Source organism: Rhinatrema bivittatum, unplaced genomic scaffold, assembly GCF_901001135.1.
Source record: "Rhinatrema bivittatum unplaced genomic scaffold, aRhiBiv1.1, whole genome shotgun sequence".
Taxonomy (NCBI): domain Eukaryota; kingdom Metazoa; phylum Chordata; class Amphibia; order Gymnophiona; family Rhinatrematidae; genus Rhinatrema; species Rhinatrema bivittatum.
In genome coordinates, this window is record NW_021821204.1 from 11,153 (window position 1) to 36,592 (window position 25,440).

The window sequence follows — 25,440 nt, forward strand, 5'->3', positions numbered from 1 at the left end:
GGAAGGAAGGAGGAGAAGGAAGGAGAAAGGGGAAGAAAAAAGAGGCATATTTGTGAGGGGAGAGAGGTTTCAGAGAACAGAAAAAAGGAAAAAAGTAAAACTTTGAAAAGAAATGGAGAAAGAAACATCTTGCTGTTTGGGTACTTGCCAGGTTCTTGTGGCCTGGTTTGGCCTCTGTTGGAAACAGGATGCTGGGCTTGATGGACCCTTGGTCTCTGACCCAGCATGGCCATTTCTTATGTTCTTAAGAATTTAAAAATTGTCAAATACTGTTTAACTGAAAACGTTTAATTGAAAATTTTGCAATACAAATTGTGACTCACACATATGAAATAACAAAACTCCATGTGCAAAAATGCCAAAGTGCCAGTGAATTTACCCCTGAGCTGCTGCAGGAAACCCCATGGGCAGGGGAGGGGGTTGTTGTGGCCGTATTCATAATTTCTCCTTTTCGCTCACCTCCATCCAACAGCTGGAGTCAAACTTACCTTTGACCTGGCTGTCGGCTGCGCTGCCACAGTTACCTTCCAGACTGCCATGCTGTCACCCAAGCAGCAGGGAGCCCCAGATGCCTTTACAGACCACAGTACATTTATAGTGCTGCTGGTAAGGGATTATTCTTTTTGAATTATAATTATTTCTGTTCCTCTCATTTCACTGTTCTTTTTCCCCTCCTCCTTCTCAGTCCCTCTGAGCTATGAGCCGAGGACAGTCCCTTTTTGGCATTTTGCCTGAGATTGAAAACATGTCCAATATGAAGTATTAACACCCTGCCGCCTGACCCCACTGGATACTTGATGGTGTTCTGACCATTGCTGCTGCAGGAAGATTAAACCTCTTGGAAAAAAAAATAGCTTTGTCTAGTGATTTCAGTGCTGGTGAACAGTGCCATTTTGACTACGTGGGAAATCTCCAGAAGAGTCACGACATGGGTAGTGAGAATGCCAGCTTCCCTACCCGGCTGACACCTCAGCTCTGTGTTGCTGGGACCACCTCTGAGGGTGAAAAAGTAAACTCACGTCTCCCCCATGCTTGCCGAGACTGCCAACAAGGTACCGGTTACTGCCAAACTAAGATGGTGGTTTCAGCAATACGGACACCTGTCCAAGGGGAAGAGGAAGAACACCACCAAGTCCAAATGGCTTCTGATCATGTTTATTTTTTAAGTGACTGAGCTTGATTCCTTCCGGTCACCTAGCTGCAAAAGGCTCTGTAAAACCATTAAGCCATCCAGTACCCCTGAGAAATGTTTAGTTTACTTTCAAGTCTGCCCCATTCCAGCCTCATGATCTCTTAGTTCTAGATTTTTCTTGCCACTTTACCAATTCTGTGCAATCTCTCTTAAACCATACAATATCTGTGTTGATTATCAGAGGACGTAACGTAAATATTCCTGTCACAGTGCAAACCTTAAATTGTCAGTTTCAACAAAGCTCACAGCCTTGATAACTGTTACTGCTCATGAGCTTCAAAACCTGTGCCAATTCAATCATTTTTCTTTGTGTAATTACCATGAGGCTGATATAAAAAAAAAAATGAAAAAATAGAGTGCTAAATTTAGGCCTCAAGAGCCTGAGGTAAGGTGTGAGTTAAAACTGTGCACTGAAACTCAGTGCAGTGTTTCTTAACGCCAAGGTTAAAACAATGTTGAACTCCCACTGCAATACACTTATGGTATGCTAATGCATCGGGAGTTAAAGTAGTACACGGACAGGAAAATGTGCGCACAAACCCCATTTAAAATGTGTGCTCTGTATAGGCTGAACCACATTTTAAACTTGGGGGGGGGGGGGTGGGAGTCTCTCAGATGTGATTTATGCACACAAAAACTCAAGTCACACATTAAAAAGTATTTTATGTGCATAAAACCTGACTTGTGCACATAAAATATTATTTCTGTGCAAAGCATAATTTTCTGCTCATAAATCTCAATTACAGGGCCTGACGCCAGAACTCCAGCTTCTGCCCGTAGACTAACACTAGCACCGGAAACTTTACTCCACCTCTGACCATGAGTGCAATTCCCAACACTGGGACAGTAACTTTAAATTGAGCATGCGGGCGCCCGTGTACAACCCATCATGCCTCTCCTTGCTACAAGGAGGCAAGAGAACAAGCGCTCTCTGAGTAGTTCTGCGTGCATTGCTCTTAGGGAAAACGGGTTTATTTTCCATACTCCAGAATAAGGGAAATGTCTCCAAACTGGTCCCATTTCTCCACATGCCATGGAGGAATGAATCTCCTTCTTCTCCCACCCTAAACTCGCACATTTCTTGTGCCAAGAACAATTTCTGTACATCATACCAGATCACAATTTGCACTGGCATATCTAGGTGGGCGCTCTCTTGTGTGAGCTCTCTGATGTCTATGAAGAGGTGAGCTCTCGCTAAAGCTTTTTTCCCCTTCTGTATATTTAAAAGTTCTCTTGCCGGCGTGGGTTCTCCAGTGGTTTTTAAGGTTCGTGTACTGGCTGAAGCTTTTCTCGCATTCCTTACACGCATATGGTTTCTCGCCTGTGTGAGTTCTCTGGTGTTTGACGAGATTTGAACTTTCACTGAAGCTTTTCCCACAGTGCAGGCAAAAAAATGGTTTCTCTCCGGTGTGTATCCTCTGATGAGCGACACGATGGGAGTTCAGAGCGAAGCCTTTCCCACACTCTGTGCACTCATACGGTTTCTCACCGGTGTGAGTTCTCTGATGGGTAACAAGATGTGAATTTTCTGTGAAACTTCTGTCACATTCCGTACACTTATAGGGTTTCTCCCCTGTATGAATTCTCCGGTGTTTAAGGAGGTACGAATTTTCGCTAAAGGTCTTTTCGCATTCATGGCATTTGTAGGGCCTCTCTCCCGTATGGATCCTCTGATGCCTAATATAATCGGAGCTACGACTGAAGCTCTTATCACATTCTGCACACTTGTAGATTTTCTCCCTGGAATGGTTTCTCTGGTGAGATTTCAGACAAGCCCTGCTGATGAAGTTTTTCCCACATTCCGAACAGTCGTAGGTGTTCTCCTCCACGCAGTTGCTCGGGTACGTGACTAGGTTTGGGCAGCCATCAAAGCTTTCGGCGCCGTCAATAATGTGGCGCAGGCTCTTTGCTATGTGGCTCCTCTGATGATGTGCAAGATGCGAGTTCGTGCTAAAGCTCTTATCGCACTCGGCACATTTATAGGGCCTTTCGTCAGTGTGAGTTCTCCAGTGGTTGATAAGATTTGAATACTGACTGAAGCTCTTTTCACACTCGTTACATTTATACGGCTTTTCCCCTGTATGAGTTCTCTGGTGCCTGTTGAGGATCGAGTTCTGACTAAAACTCTTCCCGCAATCGGGACACCGGAATGGTTTCTCCCCTGTGTGAATCCTCTGATGCCGGCTAAGGTCCGAGTTCTGGCTGAAACTTTTTTCACAGCAGCTGCATTTGTAGGGTCGCTCTCCTGTGTGGATTCTACGATGTATGATGAGGTGTGAATTTTTTGTGAAGCTTCTCTCACATTCAGTGCACTTAAAGGGTTTTGCTTCTGCCTGGGTCACCTCCTGTGGAAGGGCATTTTTGGACACGGCAATTCCTCTTTCACCTTCGGCAAACTGATCCACGCTGCTTTCTGTGGAATCCTTGTGTCTCTGTGACGTGCTCCCTCCATAGTCTGAAGACCAGATAACCTTTGTAGTTTTTTCTGATAATGTTGCACAGGACTCCATCTCTGCTGCAATTCCTTCCCGATTCTTTTCCTTGGGTATGTTAATACCATCATCATCTGTTGAATTAAATTGACATTCCAGATATTAGTTCAAATGCTAATGAACAAGGAAGGAGGGAAGGAATTGTTTCTGTATAGTACAGTTTTCATTTAAAAGGTTTTAACTATTAAAAAAAACAAACCCTTCTTACAATATGGCAGATTCTGAAGGAAACCTAACTCAGCATGTTTGTTTTTGTCTCCGTACAATTTTATTTTTTTTAAGAGATTGTAAGAAGAGGGAGAGGGACTGCAATCTTACTTGTTTAATAATTGAGAAAAAGAGCCATGTTATAGCAGCTTGAGAGAGAAATCCCACTTTCATGTATGCGGCTAATTCTGCTCCTAGTGCAGTTTTGGGCCGGCTTCATTCTTTGTATGCATTCACACTGCAGAGTGCACAGGGAGCAGGTGCACATTAATACCACATTAACCAAATTCCTTCTCTGAGAGGTGGCTCTACTTCTGGATTAAATATTCCAGAAGTTACTAATGCTGGATTAAAATGTAGGCACATGGCATTTTGTACTTCATTCCAGAACCAAGTCTGAAGAGAAACAGAAACTTCTACATTCATTCCTGGAGTAATTCTACAGTGTGAACAGAACAGGGAGTGAAGCCAAACCACCTGATCTAGTATACAGGATTAACTAATCCTAGTGTAGAAGGGAGCGTATGTGAAACCTGTAGTAGACTGGCTGAGACGCAGAGCTAGTTTATAAACATGAATGAATCTTAGTAGCCCCGAGGGCTTGTATTTGTAAACTTCTGTTAGCCTTATAAAACATTCGTTAGCTTTATCATCACCACCCAATGACACTGTTAGCTTTTTTTTTTTTAAACAAACATTGCAGTACTGGCATTTTGGGAGATGCTTCAGCTACTCACTGAAATACATCAATAAATTCATTCAGACCTTTTTTTGGAGGGTGGAGGCCTGGTTCACCTTCTTCCATGCTGAAGTTTCAGCCCAAAACAACATATCTGTGATCGATGGTGATAATTATCCTGGACCAATGATTATAAATGCAATGTAGGCACCATCTCAATTCGCAAGACTTAAGACACCACATCCAATGGCGCAGTCTAGGAGCCTTTGCATGAGGTCCATTAACATAAAAGTGCCTCAATACACATTTAATACACTACTGTGTTGCGTTGCTGATTTGAGTAAAATTTTGTTTTGGGTATCAGTTCTTTTTCACTCTTTGGGTTCCTATTTTCTGCAAAGTTTCAGCCCAGCCAGAACCTCCCCACTCACCGCTGTTTATGACTGGCAGAGGCAGGCATGAAGTTAAGGTGCCATGAGGCTTTCATTCATAACCACCATGGATTTTCCTCCCTGAGGAGGCCCCACCATCTTCTTTCATAACCCAGCTATCACAGCAACAACCCTTAGTAGGGAACCAGAAATCATGGGCCCTCTGCAATCTGGGATGTGTGCCACCAGAATCTCATTTGAAGGAGTTACTGTCCTAATACCCATTTGAAATGTATTCAGTTGGATATTGCTCATTATATTGCACACGTTTAATCTTATAGAAGGTTATGTTCCTGCTATCCTAAAAACTGTTTCAGTTAATCCAAAACTTAAAAAATTAAAAATCTTGATGCTGGGGATAGGGAAATACCTACAGTACCTGAATGTAATCCACTTTGAAGCGCTGAAAAAAGTGCGAAAAGCGGAATATAAATAAATAAATAAATACAATAAAATAATGATCTTAATAATTACTGGCCTCTCTCTAACTTGCCTTTATTGGCTAAAGTTTTTGAGAAAGAAGCATTAAAACAGCTTCAATCTGGGGTGCTATACTGCTACCGATGGGAGTGGACTCCTGAGAACTGAGCTCCATCCCCCACATGACTTAATACCATTTATATCAGTGCTTGAACCTCAACGTTTGCACACAAATCAGCACCATCCTGTATACTTCTCAGCATGGCGACGAAACGGAAGACGGCCGACTTAAAGCAATCTTCCTACAGCAAAACAGCCGCGTATGCCGGGCCCGAGGATGGTGAGCAGGCCGGATTGTCTGGGGAGACACCTGGTCATAAGAGCAACGACTCTGGATCTCCTAACACGATCGGATTGAAAGATGAAATAAGAAATTGGTTTATGGAACTATGTACCGACCTGCGACAGCACAAAAACGACCTCCTGGCCTCAATGGCGGACATTAAGGAGGACCTTGCAGCTCTCGGTGCGCAGGTCGATGAAGTGCATAATTGGGTGGAGGGCCACGGTGACGCCATAAATCAACTAACAACACATCAAACTTAAATCAACAATGAAATTTCGACCCTTTCCGAGAAGCCTCTCAGGCTCTTTATTTGAAAACTTCTGTATGAATGCACACAACATGCGAGGCCTAATATCTAAAATATATGCCCTGTTGCTTAGGAGGTCTCCGGGTAAGATCAGACAACAAGGGGTTTGGTCGAGGACTCTGGGCATACGTTGGATGGAGAAGAATGGGTGCAAATATTCACAATCACACACAAGTACTCTATCTCAGCAAGCATCCAGGAAAACTGACGAACTGAACGAAATATCTGTGAACCTGGAAGATGTAGTAGGCCAGATTGACAATCTAAAGAGTAGTAAATCACCTGGACCGGATGGTATGCATCCTAGGGTACTGAAGGAACTCAAAAATGAAATTTCTGATCTATTAGTTAACATTTGTAACCTATCATTAAAATCATCCATTGTACCTGAAGACTGGAGGGTGGCCAATGTAACCCCAATATTTAAAAAAGGCTCCAGGGGCGATCCGGGTAACTATAGACCAGTGAGCCTGACTTCAGTGCCGGGAAAAACAGTGGAAACTATTCTCAAGATCCAAATGGTAGAGCATACAGAAAGACATGGTTTAATGGAACACAGTCAACATGGATTTACCGGCTATTAATCAAGTTTACTTAGGTAATAGCCACTGCTATTAATTGCATCAGTAGTATGGGATCTTCTTAGTGTTTGGGTAATTGCCAGGTTCTTGTGGCCTGGTTTGGCCTCTATTGGAAACAGGATGCTGGGCTTGATGGACCCTTGGTCTGACCCAGCATGGCAATTTCTTATGTTCTTAAAATTGTTATAAAATGCTGTACCTGTGGCACCTTACTCCAACCGTCCAACATTGTTACATACCCGCCATTTCCACTGCTTGTTGGAGGGAATGTGGGGGTGTTGGCTCTTACTATCATATATGGTGGCAATGTGTGAAGTTACAAAACATCTGGCCGGCAATAATCAACTGGATCACGCTAGTTATTCACCAACCTTTAGACGTGAAACCTTGGCATGTCCTCTTAACCCTACCTATAGAAACTTTGAATATACCAACACAGCGTTTTTCACAACAAGTATTTATTGCAGCAAGAATTGAGCTGGCAGCCCACTGGAAAAAGTGTTACATACCCAGTTTGGCTAAAGCTTTACATAGACTACACGGTTATTACCAACTAGAACGTATCACAGCGACTCACCATGACCAACTGAAACCCTTTCATGCGACATGGGATCCATATATTAAGTGGCTTGCGGAACAAGAATAGGAGGAACTTTATGAGTGTCCATGTTGTACCTGTCAATATTAGTTGTTAGGAGTTTTCACCTCAGAGCCCGTTATGCAATGTCCCGATGAAGGCTAAGAAGTTGTTGGGTTATGTGCATTATACTGTGTTTCTAAAAACTCGCCCTTACATCTAAACATAATCCCTTGAATTTAATTTAATTTGTTGCCGAGGGGAGGGGAGAGGGAAGGGAGACAAAGTTAAAACTCTAAAGCCATAATCTATGCATGTAAACCACAGTGTTGACGCTTTTGTATGCAATCTGTTTTATGGCATTTGATATGCTTGTTTTGTTTTTCTATTCTGAATGGCTCAATAAAAAACATTTAAATACAAAAAAAAACCCCAGCTTCAATCTTTTCTTGATGAATACGCAATTTTGGATTTGCATCGATATGGGTTTCGGGCAAGCCACAGTACCGGGAATCTAGTGACATCTCTTTTTGATTGTTTTCGTAGAGGATTCGATTCTGGGACTGAATTCTTCTTGGTGCTTTTAGATTTAACCATAACCTTTGACACTGTAGACCATGATAAACTTCTAAAAAGACTGAAGGATATTGGAACTGCTAATATTGTTCCGCAGTGGTTTTCTTCATTCTTGGACAGGAGATCTCAGAAAGTCATATATTTCTAAACTCTTAAGTCAGCATTATATGATGTTTCTATTAGAGTTCCTCAGGGATCGGTGCTTTCTGTTTGGCTTTTTAATATTTTTATGATGCCAATTTGTAAAATTCTCGTAGCACTAGATCTTGTCTAGCCTATCTATGCAGATGATGTGCAATTCTATGTCCCTGTCAAAAGTTCCCGGAAAGAGGCTATTGATAAAACCATAGGGGTAGATTTTAAAAGGTGCGCGCGGGCGTACATGTGCGCGCGCTACCCGGCGCGCACACATGTACGCCTGATTTTATAATTTGCGTGCACAGGCGCGCGCAAGTTATAAAATCGGGGGTCGGCGCGCACAAGGGGGTGCACAATTGTGGACACCAATTTATCACTTCACCCTCATATAAATTTACTGGTTAGAAACTTCTTTTATAAGCTTAGGGTGATACGTAGAATTCACACTTATTTGACCAAAAAAAACACCTTAAAACAGTAGTTCATGCCTTAACCCCTTTCAGGATGAGAAAACACAATACAATAGGCTCACTGAAGAATATATTCTGGGGGGGTTAATTACGTCTTCTGGTAAGGGGTTAATTACGTCTTCTTTAGACTACTGTAATGTCCTCTATCTCGGTCTGCCTCAAACTAATGTGCAGGCTCTTCAGTATGTTTAAAACTCTGCGGCTAGAGTAGTATCAGGAACTTCAATGAGACAACACATTTCCCTCTTCTGGATTCAGTATCATTAGCTTCCTCTAGCCTGGAGAGTTAAGTTTAAGATGCTATTAATGGTTTTTAAAGAACTCCATGGCCTGATATTATCGACCTTCACTATGCCTTGAAGCCCTATCAACCAACTTGGAAATGCAGCTCATCATTTACTCTGTTCCTTCTGTTAAACTGATAAGACGATGAATCACATGAGTGACTCTTTTGTATACAGGGCCCATTACTATTGAGGCTAAAACTGAATATTCCTTAAATTCAGGAAAATTGTAAAAACTCTCCTTTTTAACCAAGCATATATATTCTGGGAAGTACATGACTGATTTGATCATCATGTCTTTTACTGTTTCTCGTTGATTCAGGCTATGTTAGGTTTTAGGAGTTTAATTTAAATCTTAGGACTGTTATTTTTTAATGTTTTATATCATCCTATTGAGATGACTTGAGGTAATTGTTTACAATTAAGTTCTCAGGTACTCCTATGATTATTAGGTTATAAAAGCAGATGGATTAGTATTGATAGCATGTAAAGTATATTTTTTAATAGCAGCATATCAAGCATATTGTCTTATGTTATGTACATGTTTTCAATACATTTTAACTTCATGTAAACTGACTTTATGTTTGGATAAGTTCCTAGAGGAAAAATCCATAAACTGCTCTGATGGTAATTAATAAGCAATAGAAGCTTGTGATCTATCTAATGTTTGGGATCCTGCCCCTTTCCCTTGGGCTTCTGTGCAGTCCATGCACTCACTGTATTGTGAAAATCATGTCACTGGAACCAAGGTCTGGGGCAGGGGGAAGAGCAGAAAAGAGAGTTTGGTTTGCCCCGGGAAGGGGGAGGTTGGCATGATGTCAGCACTGAGTGCCTAGGAGCTGACACCATGCCAACACCAGTGATACAAGTGGGCTCAGGAAAAGAGGTTTCTAACAAAACAGGGGTCATGTCCATAAAAAGAGAAAAATGAAAGGTGACCCAGGAATATATCAAAAACAGGAAGCAATGGAGCCAAGAAACAGCATGCTGAAATTCTGCTGAATCTAACAAGTATTTTTGCTTTTAACCAGAGGTTTTCAACCTGGGGGATGGGGTGGCCACAAACCCAGGAGAGGAGAAACAAAGAGAGGGCAGGGGTGGATATATCGCAAGAGGACCTGAGACAGTTTCTATCTGATATGGAATTTCCTCCTGCAGAATAATACATGCTAAACTGCCTGCAGATGGAGCCCTATGCACATATGAAGCTTTCTGAGCTGCCAGGAGCTGATATTGAACAGCTATATCTCCCTGTCTGCCTGACGAAGACAGAAACGAATGGGATTCCTGCCTTCCTGAAGAGACACTGATGAGCCAAGAAAAGCGAAGGGTTCTGCATAGCAGACTTATAGATAAACGTGGGCCCTAAGGCAACCGACTGGGTTAGAAATTGGTTGAGTGAGAGGCAATAAAGGCAGTGATAAACGGAGTTCACTGTGAGTAGAGGGGCGTTACTAGTGGTGCATGGAATCGGTTCTTGGACCGGTTCTTTTGAACATTTTTGTAAGTGACATTGTGGAACGTCTACTGGGAAAGGTTTATCTTTTGGAAAGAGTGAAAAACATAAGACTGGATCTAGTAAAGCTTGAGGAATGGTCTAGAGTGGCAGCTAAGATTTAATGCTAAAAAATGCAGGTTCATGCATTTGGGTTGTAAAAACCCAAGGGAGCTTATAGTCTAGGGGGTGAAATTTTTCTACGCGTGAAACTAAAGCAGGATCTGGGACTGATTATATCTGATGATTTCAAGGTGGCCAAAGATGACAGCAAAAGCAAGAAAGATACCTGAGTTCATAGGGAGAGGAATGGTAAGCAGAAAATGGAGAAATTACTTTCCTGATAATTTCATTTTCCTTAGTGTAGACAGATGGACTCAGGACCAGCGGGATATACCAAAGCTACTCCCCAACAGGGTGGGAGGCTGCCCGCAGTCCAGTCAACATCGTATGTACAAACGCTGCATCCTCCCGGGCCTGCACATCCAGATGATAAAATCTGGAAAAAGTGAGTAAGGAGGACCATGTCACAGCTCGGCAGATATCAACAGAAGACAACAAACTAACCTCCGCCCATGACACTACCTAAGCCCTAATGGAATGAGCCCTAAGCTGAATAGGCAACAGCTTTTCAGATCTACATACACGACCGTGACTACTTCCTTAATCCAGTAAGCTACTGTAACCCGTGAAGCTGGTTCACTCTGCTTCCTCCCACCATGGAGGACAAACAGGCGATCCATCTTTGGAAAGGTTCAGAAACCTCCAGATAACACCCGACAAGTCTCTGGATATCCAAACGATGTAGGAGGCGATACTCCTCAGTGTCCCTGACCTTATCCAGGGACAGCAAGGAAATGGATTGATACAAATGAAATTCTGAGACCATCTTAGTCAAAAAGGAATGTAACAGTATGCAGCTGTAATGCCCCTGGAGTCACCTGAAGAAATGGCTCCCAGCAAGACAAGGCCTGCAGCTCAGAATTCGACATGCAGAACATATAGCCACCAGGAGCACTGTCTTCAAGGTCAATAACTGCAAGGAAATGCCACAAAGTGGTTGGAACATATGGCCTGCCAAAAAATCCAGTACCAAATTAAGACTCCACAAGGGAACCAGTAACCTCAAGGGAAGCTGAAGATGCTTCATTACCTTCAAAAAATGGCCACATCAGAATGAGACAACAAGAAAACACCATTCACTGGGTCCCAAAACAGGCAAGAGCCGCAACATGTACCTTCAAGGAATTCAGGGCCAATCCTTTATGCAACCCATCCTGCAAAAAGTCCAAAATGAGCAGAATCTCAGAGTGTGGAAGAATACCGCATTCCTCACACCAGGCCTCAAACACTCACCAAACCCACACCTAGGCCAAGGAAGTGGAGAACTTCTGAGCACGGAGTAAGGTAGTAATCACCACAGAAGAACATCCACACTTCAATAAGCAAGCCCTCTCAAAGGCCAAACCATAAGACAGCACAGAGTCGGATCCTCGTGCAGAACCAGACCCTGCCACAACAGATTCATGTGCAGCAGAAGACAAATGGGGGGTCTCCACCAGTAGTCTTCATAGATCTGCTTACTATGGTCTCCTGGGCCAGTCCGGCGCTCCCAGGAGTACTAGCCCCCTGTGGCCTTCAATCTTGCGAACTATCCTGCCCAACAAGGGCCATGGAGGAAAAGCATACAGCAACTTGTCTTCCGGCCAGACCTGTATGACAGTCTCTATGCCCAGGGACCACGGATCTCTCCAGCGACTGAAGAATCAAGGAACCTTCACATTGCAAGAAGTCACCAGGAGGTTAAAAAATGGAAGGCCCCAGCAATCCCCTATCAGCTGAAATACCTCATCCGACAACACCCATTCTCCTGGCTCTAGACTCTCTCTGCTGAGAAAGTCTGCTCTTATGTTGTCTTTTCCTGCAATGTGAGCTGCCGAGATCATCTGTAGATGTCCTTCTGCCTACTCCATAAGCAGTCTATTTCCAGCGACACTTGCTGGCTCTTGGTTCCTCCCTGGTAGTTGATAGAGGCCACCATCGTCACATTGTCAGACATCACGCGGAATGCTTGACCCTGCAAATATGCCAACCAGACCACCTAGGCTTCCAGGCAATTGATGTTCCAAAGGGACTCCTTGGCACGCCAATATCCTTGGGCTGACAGCTCTCAACAGTGAGCTCTCCAGCCCTGGAGACTCGCATCTGTTGTGAGCACTAACCACAGCGGGGAGGACAAGGAAACTCCTGTGCTCAGGTGAGCCTCCTGCAACCAGCACCAGAAGAAGAGCAGATTTCCATCGGCAGGAGGAGCTGAACAGAATAGTCCTGAGACTGTGTGTTCCAACGAGACAGCAGTGAGCGCCGAAGAGGACGCATATGCGCCCCGTCCATGGCACCACTTGCAAGGTTGCTGCCATCAAGCCGAGCACCTGAAGATAGCAGCACACTGACATCAATTTCTGAATCCAAACTTCCGGCAGGAAAACCTTGCCCAGCCTCGTGTCGAAACGGACTCCCAGATACTCCAATGACTGGGAGGGCCAAAGACCGCTCTTGGCCAGGTTCACCACCCAACCGAGCTCTTGCAACAAGGAAGATTACATTGTTGGTTACCAGGTGGCTCTCCCCCTGAGGCTTGACTTGAATCAGTCAGTCATCCACGTAGGGGTGCAGAAGGATCCCATCTCTTCTCAATGCTGCCACTACTGCCACCATTGCCTTGGAAAATGTTCTGGGGGCAGTGGCTAGACCAAAGGGCAGCACCCAAAACTGATAATGGTGCCCCAACATCGCAAGACATGGAAAACATTGTTTCAAATGGATGGGAATATGAAGGGATGTCAGAAATTCCCCCGATAACACGGCCATTATGACTGAGAACAAGGTTTCCATGCAAAAATGAATCACCCTCAAACTTGAGATCCAGGATGGGGCAAAAGGAACCCTCCCTTCTTGGGCACAACAAAAGAAATGGAATATCGCCCCGATCTTTCCTGAAACGGAGGCACAGGAACCACACTCCTCAACCTGAGGAGCCTCAGAAGCGCAGACTACACTGCCTGTTTCTTCTGCGGGGAGTGGCAAGGAGACTCCATTAACATGTCCTGAAGGATACTGCGAAATTCCAGCACATATCCCTCTAACACCTCCATGACCCAATGATCTGATGTGATCTTGACCCACCGCTGATAAAAGAGAGAGAGACATCTCCTATCTCTTGTTACCAAAGGTGGATTGGCAAAACTTCATTGAGAAGTTCAAGAAGATCCCACCATCCAAGCCCAATCCTCTCCTGAACTGTCTGGGACAAAAGGAGTGAGACCTATCAGAAGGCTGAGTCCTCTGAAAGGTCGCTCCTCTGTAGAGACAAAATTGCTGGAAGCCCCGGAAATGACCCCTCATAGCAGAGGGGTGCTGCAATTGCTTCTTGTCTTCCAGCAACTGGGGAACTGGAAACTCGCCCCACTTCTGGCCAGCTTCTCCAACTCGCTCCTAAACAAGCACGAGCCATTAAAAGGCATTTTCATAAGATTAGCTTTGGAAGCTGCGTCAGCTGACCAATTTTGCAACCATAGTTGACGCCTGGCCGCTACCATAGAAGCCACTCCGCTGGCCAAGGTACAGACCAAATCATAGCCCACATCTACCAAAAAGGCGCCAGCGGGTACCATAACTGCTCTGAAATTCACCTCAGAATCATCAAACTTCTTGAGAGAGAAGCAGGCAAGAACGGGCCACAAGAGTGCAAGATGAAGGAATCTGCAAAGTCATCGCTACTTGCTTCAAAGGCCCGATTAAGCATAGACTCAATCCACCTATCAAGGTCACTCTTCAAGGCCGCTGCTCCCGCCACAGGGATAGTAGTCCGTTTACAGATGGCACAGACCAGCGCATCCACTTTGGGAAGACGTTTTTGGGTACTTGCCAGGTTCTTATGGGTACTTGCCAGGTCTTATGGCCTGGATTGGCCACTGTTGGAAACAGGATGCTGGGCTTGATGGACCCTTGGTCTGACCCAGTATGGCATTTCTTATTTCTTATGTTCTTAATCTCTCACAGCTGGATCCAGGGGAACAGACCTTCCAATGTCCAATCCCCTTTGAAATTTGCATCGAGGGTGTCCCATTCCAGATCAATCAATTCCGGGATGGCAACAAAACTGGGAAAAAACAAGAGGCTTTATGCAAGGAAACCAAAATGGGATTCTTCTTCTGTTCTGACATGGAATTTGCACCAGCTTCTGCAAGGTCTGGGAAATCAGAGCCAGCAGTTCATCTCTATGAAAGAACCATAAGATGGTCCGATATGGATCCATTCCAGGAGGAATTTCCTCCTCCTCCAGGGAATCAGGATCAGCCTCATCATCCATGCCATCTGGGTTCCTGTCAGGAATACCCACAGCGAAACGAGGCACACCTGGCGTTGAACCACAGGAGTGGAAGAGGGAGGGGCCACGGGCTGAGGGTCCGACCTGACCAGATTGGGTAAAGTGAAGGACTGCGCCTGAAAAAGGATTGTAAATCTCTGGTCCCACGAAAAAATCCTATTATTTAATTGTTTTTTTTACCCTGTTTCATGGCTCCAAGTTATTCTTTCCTTGTTAAATGTAAAAGCATTCTTACATGCTAGTTAATAAATAAATAAATAAATAAATAAATAAATAAAATAAAATAAAATAAATGCTGGAAAAAAAAAACTCCACCCAAGAAAATGCAGCTGGATCCAGTCCAAACCCAGAAAAAACTGGAGCAGGGCCAACTGAACTGCCGTTTCCTGCAGAGGAGCCACTCAAGGGATTACCAACGTCTGACGAACCTCCATACAAAGCGGTCACCAAACCTTCATCAAGATGGGAGGACCCAGGCTTAGCAAAATCAGAGGAAGACAACTCTCCCTGAGTGTCCAAACATCACTAACACAGATAAGAAGCCACGTCAGGCTGAGAAGCCTGGATATGACAGAGAAAGGCGCTTAGGCTTCTTGTTCAAAGGTGCCATCGTGGTAATTAATGTGTGTCCAAGCAGCTCGTGCTCAAAAATTTATGCACACAAAAATTAGGCACCCTCCAAAAAACAAGCACCGCTCAATTCGTACGCACACTCTGTGTGCAGGCACTTGCATGTATTAGCAGTGTACAAGGTTGTGCGGTGTTGAAAGCCTGGGAAGAACCACAAGGAAATTTAGTGAGTGATGTATCTGGGATCCCTTCCTCTGTGGGGGATGAACTACCTGTTATTACCCTTGAAACACTTTGGTCAGTTATTAAAATATTGCAATAGACGTTGTCTTCAAGCACTGACAGGGTCAAACCTTCAATGGAACAGGATCATCTCCCTAATTATTTCCCATACTTCTTCTATTCAAGAGCACAATGGAAAGTTTCAAGTTTGGGTTCACAGATTCTTAATTTGCAGAATTTCCCATTAGCCCTTATAAAGGGCAATGAGGTATTACATCGTAAATTTGAAAATGCTAAAAAAAATTTCTCACATAGAGAATTTTACGTTTTCTAAATTTTCCAAAAAGTTTCAAAGGACATGCTCAGGAGATATTATACCGAATGTTTAAATGTTTCCTTTTGATTTAATTCCTTTGATTTCTCAGTTATTTTATCTCCCCATATGAAGCACTGTGAAACCCTCAGTCAGTACCCCGGTTGGAGATGTATTACCAACTGAGAATACTGGTGTGGACATTACATTGCCTAAGTCTCGGCAGGAGAATCTCCTGGGTGCTACTTGCTTGTAGCCTCAGAATCTGATGATAATTTTTTACAAATGTATTTTAGACTGAATCAGAAGTTTTCTTGGCTAAATCTATTGCAGTACTTCCAGGTGTATTCAGATCTATCCAGATTAGGCTAAATAATTTTTGGAAAAGAGACAGCAGGTAATAGCGTTCCTGTTGCGGTTCCTATGTAAGTGTAATATTAGTTTAGGGGAATTTCAAGTATGTTTCTATGAGCTTGAGCAATTGGAGAAGCTTCTTCATAACTGGCAGCAAATTTGCCCTAATATCATCTGAAATTTGTATTAAAGAGAGGGGTCGAGAATGTTACATTTTTCAAATACATTTGTCAGACATGAGAGAAGCAGGAGCTAGACTTTCCTCCCAGGAAAATACGCAGCTCCTTTCTAACCTGAAATGCTCTTGGGAACAGTTTGCTCAGAAGAAAGCCAGCAGGTTTTACAAGAGCAGAGAGGCTGGAGAAAAAGCGCACCTCACAGCACTTGCTGCCTTACGCATGCTGGAAGTGTGTGTCGCGGGCCATACCCGTTGCTTCATCAGTTTTGCAAGGTAAATTCTGTTCTTAATTTATGGATGAGTTGTTCGTTAGCACGCTCTGCTGTGTCTTTCCAGTTCACAATGACAACAGATCACTGTGTAAAGGCAAGCCAGCGAGGGGAAGAGGAAGACGAGACCAATGGGGGTTCTCTATAGGGAGGTGTCAGAAATGGTGTGAAGAGAAAGGCTAAATGTCATGGAAATCAGGCAAGGCTGCTAACACCAGGCAGATCCCTCCACACTCAAACTCACAAAAGGAGGAATACAGGCAAAACTAAAGGGAATGCAGTTAGAGAAGAAAAAGGCCAAATACAGGAGAAATTGCCCAATCAATAAAAGGTGATAAAATCTTACTTAGATATTTAAGGGAGAAATGAAAACCAAAAGGGGGGTAGGATAGTAAAGATAAGCAGGAGAAACAATCTTTACCTAGTGACATCAGTGCTTCAACATTTTCCCTCATTACATCCTTGTAAGTTCATTTTGCCATTTTTCTGAGTCAGTCCATTCCTCATCAGAGAAGTACACAGCAAGATCATCGAAGATCAATGGAGCCTGAAACAAGAAGCTGCATTAAGAAGGTCCTTCACTTTTGATCCTTTTTTTTTTTTTTTTTTTTTAACTGAAAAGTCCCTGATCTCTTGATACAAGCAACTATTGAATTTTACCAACATTTGTCTTGATTTCTGAGGGAGTTTCATCAATTCTACTGAAAAATACCTACATTTAATTCTTTATTTACCAATTATCATTATTGATTTACCTACTTCCACACATAGAGTGTTTTAATTTACTAAAGCTTTACTCCCATTCTGTGTTTATGGGGGAAAACGTCTAGCAAATCAGGCCCAGAAGGGAGAAAGAAATGTCACCAACATCACCGATCCCCAAATCATGTTTCCATGTTCTGCCCCGGTTTTGGCCAGGGAAAAACTGAAAATCATATGCCGATTACTTTCCCTCCATCTAAAGGAACATTTAATTTTTTTTAAGGTTTCCCCAGAAAGTTCAATTAGATTTTACTTGCTAATTTTCTTTCCTTGAGTCCTGACAGATCAGTCCAGACAAGAGGGATCTGTCTCCTCTACCAGCAGATGGAGGCAGAATGCAAACTTTTTGTACTGACGTCCCCCTCTATAGCCTGGGGCAGCAGGGAAAGTGTCAGTAGTCTTTTTGCTCAAGCTGAATGATAAGGCTTCCTCTGAAATTCAACAAAAAAAGGTTATGAAAGACATCCAAGTACAAACTAAGGAACAAAAAAAGTGTCTTAGGAATGAGCATATTTTCTGCTCTCCCTCCTCGGCTGCATTTAAATTCATGCCCTTTTAGTGAGAGGAAAAAAAAGAAAGGGAAAAAGAGAGACCTCTTACTTTAATTTTTAGAAGTCTCTTATTTCTGTTTCAATCAAGTAATTTTTTTTTGTTTATCTAGAACCCACATCCAGATGGAACATTATAGGGCTCTCTTTGATTTGCCCCTGAAACAAGATATAGCGGCTAACTGCACCCTTAGGGGTAGATTTTCAGAGGCCCTGCTCGCCTAAATCCGCCCGCAAAACCGGGCGGATTAGGCGAGCAGGGCCCTGCGCGCCGGGAAGCCTATTTTACATAGGCCTCCCGGCGCGCGCAGAGCCCCGGGACTCGCGTACGTCCCGGGTTTCGGAGGGGGGCGTGTCGGGGGGCGTGTCGGGGGGGCCGGGGCCCGGTCGACGCGGGCGTTTCGGGGGCGTGTCGGCCGCGTTTTGGGGGCGGGTACGGGGCGTGGGCTACGGCCCGGGGGCGTGGCCGCGCCCTCCGTACCCGCCCCCAGGTCGCGGCCCGGCGCGCAGCAGGCCGCTGGCGCGCGGGGATTTACGTCTCCATCCGGAGGCGTAAATCCCCGACAACGGTAGGGGGGGTTGTAGACAGGGCCGGGTGGGTGGGTTAGTTATGGGGAAGGGAGGGTAAGGTGAGGGGAGGGCAAAGGAAAGTTCCCTCCGAGGCCGCTCCGATTTCGGAGCGGCCTTGGAGGGAACGGGGGGGAGGCAGCGCGGCTCGGCGCGCGCAGGCTATACAAAATCGATAGCCTTGCGCGCCCCGATCCCGGCTTTTAGTGGATACGCGCGGCTCCGCGCGTATCTACTAAAAATCCAGCGTACTTTTGCTTGAGTCTGATGCGCAAAGCAAAAGTAGGCTGTTCGCGCGCCTCTTAAAAATCTACCCCTTAGTGACTAGATTGCTAGGCCTTTGTCCAGGCCATCCTGGAGGAAATCCAAGACAGGGGCTAACCTGTGCCTTGCTCGGATTCACCCCTCTATTCCTGCACCACATCTCAAAGATCTTCCACACCCTTGAAATAAGATAATGAAGTTTGCTCCTTCCTTACTCTAAGCCACTGGTCCCCATGCATATTCATTGTGGACATCCTGAAAACCCGACTGGCTGCTGGGCCCCCCGGGCAGGGCTTGGGACCAGTCATCCAGAAACGGCTGAACTCTTAATTCCCTTCCTGCACAGGGAGGTTCCTACCACTACCATTACTTTGGTGAATGTCCTGGGGGGGCTGTCGCTAGGCCGAACAGTAAGACCTTGATTGGTAATAGTCCCAGAACACTGTAAAATGCAAATACTGCTGATGTTGTTTGTTATCGGTATGTGAACGTAGGCCTCTAAGAGATCTATCTGTTGTGCTGGAGGTGGACCCTTGGCCTGGCGCAGGATTGGTACGGCCCTCTGAGGGGACCCAGAGGGCGCCAGCCGCCAGGAGGCGAAGCACACAAGGAGACAGAGGCTGGCAGGAGCTTCACCAATAACAGCCCGGGGGCTCCGCAGGTTGAGCCCTTGGATTCCCGGGCTGCCTGGGCTTAGGTGGGCCTCTGAGGGTCTCCCGGAGAGATGATGGAGAGGTGTGCCCACCAAGAGGAGAGGTGCGTGGCTGACGGTGAACCGACGAGCTAGACCGGAACAGAGAGTACCCGGGGACCACGGGTACGAGGCAGGAACTGAAGGTCCTCCGGGCAGAGTAAGCAGTGCCTAGTGGTCCAGCTCAAAGGAGGCTGCCGGTGGTGTCGAGGCAGGCGGACCTGGTGGTCATAGGAGAAGCGAAGAGAGTGTCCGAATGGAGCGCAAGGGTCAAAGCCAGGGTATCCATCCAAGGATGGTCAGCCAAGCAAGGGTCAGTTCCAGGTATCAGTCCAAGCATAGTCAGAGGCAAGCAGGGGGTCAGTACCGGGGTATCAGTCCAAGAAAGGTACAACCTGGGTTGCGGAATGTGGAACAAGACTCAGGAACGAAGGAACACAGGAACAGATGCTGGAACACAGGAAGGACCACGGGAACACAGGAGCAAACGCAGGAACACTGGAACGAGAACAGGAAACACAGGAACAGATGCAGGAACACTGGTACAAGCACAGGAACGCAGGAACAAGGACGGCAACTAGCTCACACAATGGTGACGACCAGTTTGCCAAGGCGAGGAACTGGGGAAAGGGCCCTCGTCTTAAGTAGTCGATTCAGCTGACATCATCCTTGTGCGCTGCGGAGTGAGTTCCCGCCGCGGACCCTTTAAAGGGCCATGGGATCCGTGCGTGCGTGCCTCGGGGCGTGGTCCCGAAGAGTGAGGACGCCGAGGGCCTGCAAGACGCCTGCAGGGCGGCCTGGGAGGTCGAGGGCCCGGACGGAGCAGGAGACGCTGACGAGGAGCGACTGCTGCGGAAGAAGCTGAACCAGGGCCTGTTGGAGCGCGAGCGAGGTGAGCAGGGCCGACTGCGGTGGGGCCGCGGACGGATGCGCACAACACTATCGCAGAAATTCCCCTTTTCTTACTGCTATAATCACCAATTTCAATGTCTCCATGCAGAAATAGGGCACCAGCAGCAACTGGTTTAACCCTTTTAAGTCTAGTAGCAGAAGAAAGGTCCCGTCTTTCTTTGGCACCACAAAGTAAACCGAGTACCAGCCTTTCCCTTTTTCCTGTATTGTGATTGGAGAAAATGTAGCAAATTTGCCATGATATGCTCTCCTCTTTGCCCGTAGCCACCCACTTTTGGTCTCTCAGTATTCCACTTTATTACCACCTCTACCCTAAAAAAAAAAATGTAATTAAACTCTGTAAAAACCAGCCTCTGACCTGGAAGCAGGCACATGAATATTCTAGTTACCTGTCTCTTGTTGCCGTATTGCCATCTCTTTGCGTCCGTTGCATGGGGACTGAATGAGTGCTTGTTTTGCTAGGGCCTTCATTTCCAATGCATTGCATACCCCCACCAGACCAGCTCTAGGACCCACCAGTTTTCTGTAATTCAGGCCTCCTCCTCATAATATTGTTATGGACACCCTTCTACCAGCAGGATCATGGAGGTGCACTGGGCACGTCTACTTGTTAAAGGTCCTTGCTGTCCTTGCCTGTGCCTCCTCCCTGCTCCCTTGAAAGGGCTGCACTAGCGCGTCCCTAGCGCCTCCTTTTTGACAGGAGCGGCAGCTGTCAGCGAGTTTGACAGCCGATGCTCAATTTTTCCAGGGTCGGTTTCTCGAGCCCGCTGACAGCCACGGGTTTGGAAACCGGACGCTGGCAAAATTGAGAGCTGCGGGCTGATTATACATTTTTTTTTTTTTTTAATTATTTTTTACTTTGGGACCTCCAACTTAATATCGCCATGATATTAAGTCAGAGGGTGCACAGAAAAGCAGTTTTTACTGCTTTTCTGTACCCTTTCCCGGTGCCGGCAGAAATTAACTCCTACCTTTGGGTAGGCGCTAATTTCTGAAAGTAAAATGTGCGGCTTGGCTGCACATTTTACTTACTGAATCGTGCGGGAATAACTAATAGGGCCGTCAACATGCATTTGCATGTTGCGGGCACTATTAGTTTCGGGGCGGGGGGGGGTTGGCCGTGCGTTTTCCATGCACTATTACCCCTTACTGAATAAGGGGTAAAAGCTAGCGTGACGAAAACGCACATCCAAACGCGGGTTAACAGTGCGCTCCGCCGGCGCGCACTGTACACTATCGGCCCGTATGAAGGCTGCTGCTGACTCTAGTTGTGCTGTCTGCGCATTGCTTGACTGCGATGCGTCGGGAATCCTCACTCCCTGGGAACTGCTGTATCCACCTGAGCAATGCCCTTGCTCCGTAACCCCCACAAATAGCTGCCTGAGGATAAAGGCTACCTGAAGGCAGACTCCGCCTCCCTATCCTGAGGATCCTTAAGTGCAGCCCCGCCTTCAACCGGGATTATGGCTCTCTTAGTTACTGCTGCTAGGTGCGGCATCCACTTTAGGCAGTCGGAATAATTGTTCCTTTTTTGGTTGCTGCACAGGATATAAAACTTTCCATCGCCCTTCCGGATTTGAATGTTGCATCCGGTCGTTCCCATGCTACTCCTGGTATTTCCATTATTGCCGAGTGTACCGAAAGGCCTTTCAGGTCTTCTGTACGCCCTTCAGTAGTGGATTCCTCTTTGGGCCTTCCTGTTTAGGCTGCTCTTCCTCCAATTTTAGTGAGTGGGAAACCTAGCCACCACTGCACTAGTCCTTCACCCCTAAACAGTCTTATCACAGCATCCGCTGTTCTGCCATCCCTTCAAGCTGCACTTGTTGGGAGTCTGTGAGTGACTCAACTTCCTCTTTCTCCAACAGGGAATTTTTCTTCCAAGGCCAAAAATTGCTCAAAATGTAACTTTGCTCTCTTTTACTCAACAGCTTCCTGCTCCCTAGACCAAATGCCTCCACATTTCCTCCTGCACTCCATACCTTCAGGAATGCTGGGAAGTGCACCACTCATTGCTAGCTCTTTAGGGCGAGTCACTGCCACAGGCTGCTCACTGCAAGCGCAGGCTCTCTTTTCCTCCTCATTCCCCTTTTATATTTACAAGTTCAGTTCCTAAAGGGGCAGTTCCATTGTTTTTCTCCCCTGATCTAGGGAGATAAGGGGAACTTAGTCCTATTTGCACTGGGGGAGGGGAAGAACAGCCACCCTACTGATAGTCCTGCCACAAGTTTTGACCCCCCCCCCCCCCCCCTGCTCAGCCATGGCCTCACTGGGGAAACGGCCTAGCCAGGAGACCACTTTGCCCACAGCCACCCACTTTTTAATCTCTCGGTATTACCACCACCACCCTAAAAAAACCAAACCTGTGATTAAACTCTTTATAAAGCAGCCTCTGACCTGGAAGCAGGCAGATGAATATTCTAGTTGAGCAATGAGGAGAGGAGAGTTCCAGGTTGAAATGGAAGCTGTTTCAACAAGATGTTGAAAGAGGGCTTGTGTCTCAAAACTCCCTACCTTAACCTCCTCATTTGATCTCCAGCTCTTCTCTACTGCCCCCTACTCACTAGCATGGCCACTGCCTTGACCTAGTCCTTTCTTCCAACTGCTATCTCTCAGACTTCTCCATCGCAGTTCTTCTTTTCACAGACCATCATCTGAAAACTTTCACACTAAACCACCCTCCCCACAGCCTCAATCAATCAGTCACCACAACACCTTGAGGAATATCCAAACTGTCGACCCTTGTATCCTTTCCACTATTCATCACTCCTCTCCTCCACTACATTGCCAGAGTCAGTAGAAGAGGCAGTTTCTTCTTACAACACTATACTCTCCTCTACTTTAGACACTCTTACCCCCTCCTTACCTGACGTGGAAGACGCATCAAACCCCAGCCTCGGCTCACTCCTATAATTTGCTTCCTATATTCCTGTGGCCACTCTGCAGAATGTCTCTGGCTAGGTTCCTGTGCCCATCTTGACTTCATGCATTTCAAATTCATGCTGATTTCCTTCTTGTCTGTTATTGCACTTGCCTAGCAAGACTACGAAATCGATCTGACAAATCCTCTTGTATCCACTCATCACGATTTCTTTGCAACACTCAATTCCCTACTCAAACCTCCCTCCACCCCTTCACTCAAGACTATGGTTGACTACTTTCATGACAAGGTCACAAAATTAGCCTCAAGGTTTCAATCAGGTCACCTCTGCCTCCCTCTCCCCCACTTCATTTCTCTTTTCTTCCTCTGGCCCCAGTCACCCTCTCCTTCTTTTTTGAAATCACAATGGAGGAAACCCCCATCTTCTCTCCTTGTTCCTCTGATTCCATTCCCACCCAGATCCTCAGTTGTAATACCCCTGCGGTAATTCCTTCTATCTGTCACATCTACAACCTCTCTCTTTCTACCGCTACTGTTTCCTGCTACTTTCAAACATACTGTGATCATACCACTACTCAAAATACCTCACTGGACCCTACCTACCTTGCTATCGTCCCCTCCTTCCTTTCGCTTCCAAATTACTTGTTGTGCTGTTGACCTCCGCTGTCTTGACTTTCATCTTGAGCCATTCTCAGTCCACTCAAGTCTGGTTTTTGCCCTCTACATTCCACAGAATCTCTAATGTCCTGTTTATGGCTAAAATCAAAGGCCTTTACTCAATCCTTATCCTCCATGACTATCTGCTGCTTGTTACACTGTTGATCTCAACCTACTCCTTAATGCTCTTTTCTCACATGGATTTCAGGACTCCATCCTCTCTTGGTTCTCTTCTTACCTCTCCCATCACACTTTTAGTGTACCCTCTGGCAGATCCTCCTCTACTGCCCTCCCACTAACAGTGGGTGTGCCTCAGGGCTCTGTCCTGGGTCCTCTTCTCTTTCTATACTAATTCCCATAGTGTTCTGATCTCCTCTCATGGCTTTCAATACCATCTTTATGCTACTGATTCCCAGATTTACCTCTCTCTGTACCAGATATTTCATTAGGAATCCAATCCCAATATAAGCCTGCTTCTCTGACATTGCTACCTGGATGCCTCACCACCACCACCTTAAATTCAACATGACTAAGACTGAGCTCCTTATCTTTCACCGAGCTCATTTCTTCTCTTCCTCCTTTCTTTATTTCTGTGAATAACACTGCAATCCTCCCGGTCCAATCAGCCCATAAACTTGGGGTCATCTTCACTATCGTTCTCTACACACATTCAAAATACTGCTAAAATGTATCATTTCTTTCTATCATCACCATAATCCATCCTGCTCTTTCTGAACACACTACCAGAACCCTTATCCACTCTCTCATCACCTCCTGCTTAGACTATTGCAAACAGCTCCTCACACGTCTCCCGTCTTTCTCCACTACAATCCATCCAAAATTCAGCTGCACATCTCTTGCCAAAATCACTACACCCATATAATCTCTCTTCTCAGGTCACTACATTGGCTCCCCATCTGTTCCCGCATACAGTTCGAGCTACCCTTACTCACCTACAAGGACCTTCACTTTGCAGATTCTCACTATCACTCCTCTCTCATCTTTCCCTCCCTACACCCCTCCTCGTGCAAGTCACTCCTATTTATGCTCTTCTCTTCTACTGCCAATTCTCAACTCTGTGCTTTCTACCTGGCTGTACCATATGCTTGGAATACACTTCCTGAGCTGGGTGCAATATGCTCCCTCTCTTGCCTTATTTAAATCCAGTCTAAAATCCCACATTTTTTAGGCTGCTTTTAAGATTATCCTGATTGCAGCCCTATTAAATATAGAAATGACGGCAGAAAAAGTCCAATCGGCCCATCCAGTCTGCCCAGCAAGCTCCCACACTTATTTTCCCATACGTATCTGTTTCACCAACCACCAGTTTCAGGGCCCTTGTTGGTAACTGTTTGATTCAAGTTTCCTGCCATCCCCTGCCATTGATGCAGAGAGTAATGTTGGAGTTGCATCAAAGGTGAACATAAGTCTTAATGGTTAAGGGTAGTAACCGCTGCATCAAGCAAGTTACCCCGATGCTTGTTTACCCAGACTGCACAGATCATTGCCTTGTTGGATGTTGTCTGAATGTTTTTTAATAAATAAAATTTCTAAAATCTACTCTCAAAAGATCTTTCTTTGCTCGCTGATCTTATTCAAAATGCTCAATCTAAAGTGTCCATTATTGGAGATTTGAATTTACACCCTCAATGTTCACCAAAGAGGATTTT

General features: G+C 45.6%; 1 protein-coding gene across 2 annotated transcripts in view; it reads right to left on the reverse strand.

Moving 5' to 3' along the window:
- Positions 1-277: 277 nt before the first annotated feature.
- LOC115082519 (zinc finger protein 664-like) overlaps positions 278-25,440 on the reverse strand; it is a 41,184-nt gene continuing 16,021 nt past the window's right edge. For both annotated transcript variants that reach the window (XM_029586750.1, XM_029586749.1), the window contains 2 exons: positions 16,913-17,038; positions 278-3,758 (listed from right to left, as the gene is read on the reverse strand). In XM_029586750.1, coding sequence (XP_029442610.1) covers positions 2,299-3,758; positions 16,913-16,946 — 1,494 coding nt within the window. In that variant the 5' untranslated portion in view covers positions 16,947-17,038 and the 3' untranslated portion in view covers positions 278-2,298. The remainder of the gene's footprint in view (positions 3,759-16,912; positions 17,039-25,440) is intronic.